The sequence below is a fragment of the Gossypium hirsutum genome, chromosome D06 (genome assembly GCF_007990345.1).
Source record: "Gossypium hirsutum isolate 1008001.06 chromosome D06, Gossypium_hirsutum_v2.1, whole genome shotgun sequence".
Classification (NCBI taxonomy): Eukaryota; Viridiplantae; Streptophyta; class Magnoliopsida; order Malvales; family Malvaceae; genus Gossypium; species Gossypium hirsutum.
Genome location: NC_053442.1, coordinates 10,975,524 through 10,984,275, shown reverse-complemented (window position 1 = coordinate 10,984,275; position 8,752 = coordinate 10,975,524). Strand labels below are relative to the sequence as shown.

The window sequence follows — 8,752 nt, the reverse complement described above, 5'->3', positions numbered from 1 at the left end:
ACTATGTTGAATTCGAATGATTACAAGAGGAGTAGACTAGGTCTATTTATAGGCTTGTAAAACCATATTCTAATAGGAGTGTAGTAAGATTGAAACACCTTATCCTAATCAATATCAAATAGATGGAGTTTAATAAGATTTAAAAAACCTTATTTTAAAATAAAATAAAAGAAGTGTAGTTTTATATGGACTTTACTTTTATTTTATTTTACCACTGTATTTTATTTAAATAAGGATTCGGGTCACTTAATTCTAACAATCTCCACTTTAACACGAATTCTCAATGAACAAGTTTTTCATCGCGAACTTTCAACGAACAAGTTCTCCACCTCTTCCATAAAACTCCTTAAGGGTTTAACTTCAAAAATGAGCACCAACCAAGTCTAAGCAATGATCAAACTTGGTTATAAAAAGTGACTTAGTCATCATATCTGCAGGATTTTCACGAGTACTAATTTTGCTCACAACAATATCACCACGAGCAATAATATAACGAACAAAATGATATCGAACATCAATGTGTTTTGTTCTCTCATGAAACGTTTGATCTTTTGTAAGGAATATGACACTCTAACTGTCACAAAATACTGTACTGATTTGAAGGTCTTCATTGAGTTCACTAAAGAGTCCCTTCAACCAAATAACTTTTTTACAAGCCTCAGTAATTGCTATGTACTCAGCTTCAGTGGTAGACAAAGCGACTGTAGTTTTCAAAGTGGCTTTCCAATTGATTGCACAACCTCCGATTGTAAAGACATAACTTGTGAGAAATCTTCTTCTATCAAGGTCTCCAGCAAAATCAGCATCAACATACCCAATGACTCTATATTTAGTTCTTCCAAACTGTAAGCAAACATTAGTAATACCTTGTAAGTATCTTAAAATCCATTGAATTGCTTTCAAATGTTCTTTACTTGGATTCACCATGTATCTGCTAACTACACTGATTGCATATGATAAATTTAGACGTGAACAAACCATAGCATCTATGAGAGATCCCACTGCACTAGAGTATGAAACATGTGACATGTACTCAATCTCATCATCTGATTATGGAGACAAAGCCGATGAAAGTCTGAAATGGACTGCTAAAGAAGTACTAACAGGCTTAGCACTCTGCATACTGAACTTGCAAAAAACTTTCTCAATGTACCCCTTCTGACTTAGGTACAATTTACTTGCTTTTTTATCTTTGAGAATCTCCATACCAAGTATCTTTTTTGTTGGTCCCAAATCTTTCATCTCAAATTCTTCACTTAGTTGGGCTTTGACCTTTCTTACCCTTTATTTATCTTTCGCTGCTATCAACATGTCATCAACATAAAAGAGTAGATACACAAAAGAACCATCACTGTTTTTCTTAAAGTAAACAAAACTGTCAAAGCTACTTCTTTTGAAATCATGAGAAGTCATAAAAGAATCAAACCTCTTGTACCACTGTTTTGGTGACTGTTTCAAATCGTAAAGGGACTTTTTCAGTAAGCAAACATAGTCCTCTTTTTCTAAGACTGTAAAACCCTTTGGTTGTTACATATAATATCCTCCTCAAGTTCTCCATGAAAAAATGTAGTTTTTACATCTAACTACTCAAGCTCCAAATCATCCATGGCCACAATATCAAGCAAAACTCGAATCAAACTATGCTTCACAACTGGGGAGAACACATTTGTGAAGTCCACTCCTGAAATTTGACTGTAACCCTTTGCAACAAGCCTTGCTTTATATCTGGGTTCTTCAACTCCTGGAGTCCTTTCTTTCTTTTTAAACACTCATTTACAACAAACAACCTTTTTACCTTTAGGAAGTTTCACAAGATCCCATGTTCTATTTTTGTGGAGTGGTTCCATCTCCTCTTGCATAGCAAACATCCACTTTTCTGAGTCTTCATAGCTAATTGCCTCAGAATAATTAGATGACTCTTGGTTTGCATCTATAACTTCAGCCACATTTAAAGTATAAGCAACTAAATCAACCTTGGCATACTTCTTTGGAGGTTTAATTTCTCTTTTAGTTCTGTTTTTGGCGATAGAGTATTATGGTGAAGAAGCAACTCTATTCTGAATTTTTGTACTGGCTTGAGGAGTCGACTCTATTGTAGGTTCTGAATTAATCTGATGCTCCACCTGCTTTTGATTTTCTTTATTGGAAGATTCTTTAAGAGATAAGTTAGGTAGCATAGTAGTTCATAAAAAATAACATACGTGCTAATCACAACTTTTCTATTTTCAGGACACCATAACTTATACCCTTTTACACCAGCTTTATAACCAAGAAAAACATATTTAATGGATCTCGGTTTCAATTTTCCATTATTAACATGAGCATACGTAAGACTCAAAGATCTTTAAATCAGAATAGCTAGCAAGATTACCAGACCATACCTCTTGTGGAGTCTTTTTCTCAATGGAAACGGATGAAGATCGGTTGATCAAAAAACATGTAGTAGAGGCTGCTTCGACCCAATATAACTTTGGTAAGTTGGCATTTGACAGCATACATCGAACCTTCTACATGATCATTTTGTTAATTCGTTCTGCAATGCCATTTTGTTGTGGAGTATGACGAACTGTCAAGTGTCTCACAATCCCTTCTGACTTGCATAATTTATTAAACTCATCAGAACAAAACTCTAAGCTATTGTCTGTATGGAGATATTTTATTTGTTTTCCCGTTTTTTTTTCAATCATAGTTTTTCAAGACTTAAATGCGAAAATCACATCGCTTTTTTGCTTTAAGAAGGATGCCCAAACTTTTTTGGAAAAATCATCAATAAAAGTTAGCATATAATTAGCCCCATCTCTCGAAGGCATTTTGGATGGCCCCCACAGATTTGAATGAATATACTCCAACGTTCTCTTCCTATTATGGATTCCTTTGGTGAATCAAACTCTCTTTTACTTTCCAAAAATGCAGTGCTCACAGGATTTCAGTTTACAAATTCGTTGCCTATCAAGAAGTCCTCTTTTGCTCAATTTTTCCATGTCATTCTCACTCATATGCCCTAGGCATATATGCCAAAGTTTAGTAATATCATCATCTGACAAGGAAGAGGAAGCGACAGCTGCATCACCAGTAATAGTAGAATCCTATAGAACATATAACTTGGTAGTCTTTCTCTGCCATTTCATCACAACACGGGAACCTTTGGAAATCTTTAAAATCCCACTTTCAACAACGAAATTAAATTTCTCTTCAATTCTGGAACATGTCTTATGCCACTAAGTGTTTTGACAACTCCATCAAACATTTTAACTTTAATTGTTCCAACACCTGCGATTTTACACGAAGCATTATTTCCCATCAAAATAACACCTTTAGACAATGTTTCGTAAGTTGTAAACCAATCCCGATTGGGACTCATATGAAAGGTGCAACCCAAATCAAGGATTCACCCATCGTTCACTTTAGAATTGTTTACAGAAGTGACAAGAAGTTCACCATCGCTGTAGTCTTCTACAACATTAGCTTTACCGTATTTTCTGGTTGTTTTCCTTTTTGATTCGCAACCTCCCTTTTGATCTTGTTTTGTAGCTTATAGCACTCAGATTTAATGTGCATTTTCTTCTTGCAGAAGTTACAAGTTTTACCTCTGTTTGAAGACTTCGATCTACCCTTAGATTTACTGCAAGGATTCCGTTCCTCTGTCCTTCCACGATTATTATCAGCATTCTGATCTTGTCTCCCACGAACAATGAGACCCTCTCCCTGAGAGTCAGTTTTAACAACAAAATGCTTCATCTGATCATACGAGGTCAAATAATCATAAACCTCATCAACTATGAGAGACTCGCGACTATATAAAGTCGTGTCTCTAAAGGTTGAATAAGACGGGGGCAACAAATAAAGTAGAATCAACCCTAGATCTTCCTTATCATACTGAACCTCAATGACCTCCAAGTTTGAGAGAATTTCTTTAAACACTGTTAAGTTTTCGTGCACAGACACACATTCCTCTAAACGATGAGTATAAAGACGCTGCTTCATATGCAGTTTGCTGGTTAGAGTTTTCTGCATACATATTTGTTATAGCCTCTTCCATAATTCAGCGGCGGTCTTCTCCTTCATCACATCTTGTAAAATTTCGTTAGACAAATGCAAATGTAACTGTGTTAATGCCTTTCGATCCTTACGCTTCTTCTCTTCCTCCGTCAATGTCGAAGGCATCTTATCTACCCCTAGCAGTGCTTCTTCTAAGTCCATCTGTGCAAGAACTGCCTGCATCTTTATCTGCCATAACGCGAATCTGGTGTTGCGATCCAACAGTAAAATTTCATACTTCAAAGACGCCATTACCGTGATTGAGATGAACAACTCGGAAGCTCTGATACCAATTTGTAAAAAAATAAAATATTGGTAATGACAATATATCGCAAAGAAAAGAGAAATAAAAATAAAGAACACACAAATTTTTATGTGGAAAACCTTTCGGGAAAAAACCACGGGCAAAGAAGAAAAAAATTCACTATGTTGAATTTGAATGATTACAAGAGGAGTAGACTAGGTCTCTTTATAGGCTAGTAAAACCATATTCTAATAGGAGTGTAGTAAGATTGAAACACCTTATTCTAATCAATATCAAATAGATGGAGTTTAATAAGGTTTAAAAAAACCTTATTTTAAAATAAAATAAAAGAAGTGTAGTTTTATATGGATTTTACTTTTATTTTATTTTACCACTGTATTTTATTTAAATAAGGATTCGGGTCACTTAATTCTAACAACTGTCATAAAATAAAACATTAATTGTGGCATCCCACACTCGACCTGATCATTTGGTACGAATGTGAGACATTTCATTCATTGTCGGAGCAACTCAGACTAACATATATTTTTAATACGAATATTTTCTTATATTTTGCTTTGCATGCAAAAATCATTGAGAACATTTACAAATCATATTAATATATAATGGAATTTTCTTTAAATCATTCTGTTCGAAAAATTACAAGTATAAATACCCTAAAAGCACTGGCAATGAAATCATCTAGGAAGAACAGTCAAGTACAAAATTATAACAAAATGTGGTACTTGTTTGCACATGATAGAACCAAACCCATCTTTAATAAGGATTTATGTACGACACAACAACAGTCATTAGAAGTATCGTGTAAGACACGATGAAACTTATATGAAACACCCCCATGTCGATTAAATCATCGTCTTCAGCGTTGTTAGTTGAAGAATTTGGCATTGACAATGATGGTCCATTATCTGCACATTCTGGCAATGGTTCACCGCAACGAAAAGGATTTTCCTTGTAGCTGCTTTCATCAAAAGTTCCAAATTGTGCAATCCTTGGAGGCGTCTTTCCAGATAAGTTGTTGAATGAAACAATGAAATAGGCTTGAAAATTTAGCCCTACAAGTTGATAAGGAATATTCCCACTCAAGTTGTTGTAAGAAAGATCTAAACTTTCAATTTGTATGAGGTTAACAAATGTTGGTGGGATCGGTCCTGTCAGACTATTGTGAGATAAGTCCAAAACAAGTAACTTGTAGAAGTTTCCAAATTCGTAAGGAATCTTAGCAACCAAATTGTTGCAAGAAAGGTCAATCCCAGAAATGTATGGTATGATTCTTCCCTTGTAAGAGTTGGACACATTCTTTATTGGAAACTCTATTGGTTCATTGAATGAGAATATGGAGAAACCACGAGCCATAAGACGACCAACATAATCTTCTGATACATCCTGGAGGGTGGTAATTTTTAGGCATGGGGGAATACGACCAGAAAGATTATTGTGGGAAAGATTAATCAAGCTTAAGTGACTCAATTTGCATAGCTCCATTGGGGTCTCCCCTTGGAAGTTGTTCTTACTTAAGAGAAGATAACTCAAATTCAAAAGTCCAATCCAACTTGGGATGCTACCACTTAAGAAGTTATCACTGATATCCAATTTCACCGAAGTGGAACTGTTACGAAGTACATCGGGTAAGGTTCCTCGTAACCTGTTTTTGGACAAATGAACTTGTCTTATCCGAGAAGGGTTGAAACAAGATGGTATACTCCCTGAGATAATATTGACTGAAAGGTCTAGAAGTTTAAGACCAAGTTGACAGAACACGACTGGGATTGTTCTCTCAAGATGATTATTGGACATGATAATTCTCTTCAAAAAAGACATATCTCCCATCCACCTTGGGATCCTACCAGAAAGTTGATTGTTGCTCACATCCAATGTTAAAAAAAAGGGCTCGTAGACAAGAAATCTGGGATCCCTCCTGAGAAGTTATTTCCATCCAATAGCAATTCCATTAAGTTTGGCAAGTAGGAATTTTCAGATAAAATTTTTCCCTCTAAGTTTTTTTGGATAAGTCCAAATATCTCAGTGAACTATTATCACCAAAAGTTGAAGGAATGCTACTAATGAAATGATTTTTGACATGTTTATAAACCTCAATGCTGGTAGTTGTGCTCCAATTTCAACTGGAATGTTGCCATTGAAGAAATTGCAGGAGATTTCTAAATGTGACAAACGCGTTTGTGAAGCAAATGGTAGCTGAAGCGGTCCCGATAGAGAGCTATTGGTGAAAACTAGCTTCTCCAGTAGTGTATTGTTTTCCAACAACCAATGTGGGAACTGATTTCCTTTGAAATAGATATTAGAGAGATCAAGATATTGCAAGTCATGTTGATGATAAAAAAACCTTGGAAATGATCCAACATCTCCACAACATGATAAACTAAGATCTTTTAGTTGGAACAACGGGGCCAAAGAATGCATCTGGGTTTCAGCATGTACAATATTGTTGTCAGCATATAGGCATTTGAGTTTTGAAAGGTTGAACAAAGGCCCCAGTGAGATCGGGATTCGAAAGGCTCAAATCTTGGAGGGATGGTAGATTCTTAAGAGCTAAAATATTTCCAAAAAATTGGTTGGAAGAGAGAGAGAATCTTTCAAGAGATGTTATACTCTCAAGGGCAGATATATTTCTAGAGAAGTTATTGGAATACAGATGTAATCTTTGAAGGGCAGATATATTGAAAGAAAGAGCTAATGTTTCAAGGGATTTTAAACTGTGAAGGGCTATATTGTAAGAAATTAGATCTAATTTACGTAAAGATGTGAGGTTGGAGAAGCAATTGGGCAAGCCACCCTTTAAATTACTGTTGGTGAAATCCAATTCTTGAAGATTTGTCATTCCGCAAAAGCCTGTTATATTAAATAATTACGTAAAGAGGTGCTTGAAACAAATATAAAGAAAGTAATCAAATCAATAAAATAGTAAAAACAAGCATATAACATCTTATTTACTTTTTATTTATTTTATTAAAATATACTTTAGGTGTTTATAGCTTTCATACATTTGGACTTGAATTTTGTTGGCGTGTTAAAAAAATCATTGAAAATTTTCATTTTTTTTGTCCATTTGATAATTTTATTATTTTTTTAAGTTAATACAAAATGTTCAACAAAAAAGAGTGTGAAATAAGAGTGTTAAATTTCAACCTTAAGTTGGTTTTATTTTAAAAAATAAATCATCTCTTTTTTATATATATTAAAAAAATGAGATATCCAAATTGTACAAAATAAAATGCCATGTTAGTATTAATAAGATCAAATTCAATAATTTAAAAATATTAATTTTATAATTATATTTAATACTTAATTTTTTAGTATTCCGAACAATATCTTAGTCTAATTCGAATGGTTTAGAATATATTAAACTATTAATAAATTAATTATATATATATTTGAAAGTATTACTTATATATTAATATTTTTATATTCTCTAATTACATTTAAATAAATTAAATTGAATAGGCAGTTGTGAAATCCTATAGTTAGGTTTTACAAGTTTTGATTTAAGCCTTTTATATTTACAAATAAATAAATAAATTGATAAACATTCTTTAACTTATTTCTCCTTGCCCCTCTTTTTAGAACACTTAAAAAAGTCATTTTTAACGTTAAAAATCGTAAACAACAAGTTCGTGAATAAAATTAAAACATTTAATTAATATTAAATTCTGGGGAGACTTATAATTTTGGTTGCAACTTGTTATAAAAGAAATTGATAGATCCAAATTATATACCTTGAAGGGCTAGGCTTCCATTGATCTCACATTTATATAAAACCAAACGCTTGAGAGAAGTCAAATGTCCAAGAACCTTGCAAGAATAACTCTTCCAAATTTCTGAATCTATGTAAGTGAAGGCAGGACACACAAAATTGCTAAACATTAATTATAGGAATTAGGATTAAGGTTCCTTGAAAGCTAAATCTTGTGAAGACAAGAGTCTTTAACCATGGGAATAAATCTATCGATTATAGTGAAATGTTGTAAATGCTATCCGTATAGAAAACAAACACATTTATGTTTGCTTTTTCTTTTTTTGGTAATATATAATCAAATTAAGAAGAAATCTAAATTTATATATTTAAAGTTAATAATTAGAATCAAACATTATAAAATACAATCAAATTAGTAGCCGAAATCAAATAAGAATAGATTAAAAAAGAGGTATGTGCTTGATGACTTGAAACATCAAAGTTTCAATATCTCATTTTTTGCCAACACTACCAATTTTAAATCTACCCAAAAAGGTGCATAACAGGTTTTTTCCATCTTAGTTTATGAACTCAATCACTTGGTATAAAATTTTCAATAGGAACAAAAAGAGGAATAATATTAGGGGTGGCAGAAGGGGAAAAAGAGAATGCGAAAGCCCTGATACCTTAAAATGATTTTTTTTAAGTCGCTTCAAAATTTATAAATTTATAAAATAACCTAATAGCATTTTATACTA

General features: G+C 33.3%; 1 protein-coding gene across 1 annotated transcript; it reads right to left on the bottom strand.

The window, feature by feature from the left end:
• Positions 1–4,966: 4,966 nt before the first annotated feature.
• LOC107899977 (receptor-like protein 15) lies at positions 4,967–8,717 on the bottom strand. Its single transcript, XM_041095650.1, has 2 exons — positions 8,038–8,717; positions 4,967–7,153 (listed from the first exon to the last, which is right to left on the bottom strand). The coding sequence occupies exon 2, from the start codon at positions 6,131–6,133 to the stop codon at positions 5,060–5,062; it is 1,074 nt and encodes a 357-aa protein (XP_040951584.1). The 5' UTR covers positions 6,134–7,153; positions 8,038–8,717; the 3' UTR covers positions 4,967–5,059.
• Positions 8,718–8,752: the final 35 nt, after the last annotated feature.

Coding starts and splice junctions, on each gene's coding strand:
- LOC107899977 (XM_041095650.1), bottom strand. CDS start 6,133: ATGGGAGATATGTCTTTTTTGAAGAGAATTATCATGTCCAATAATCAT.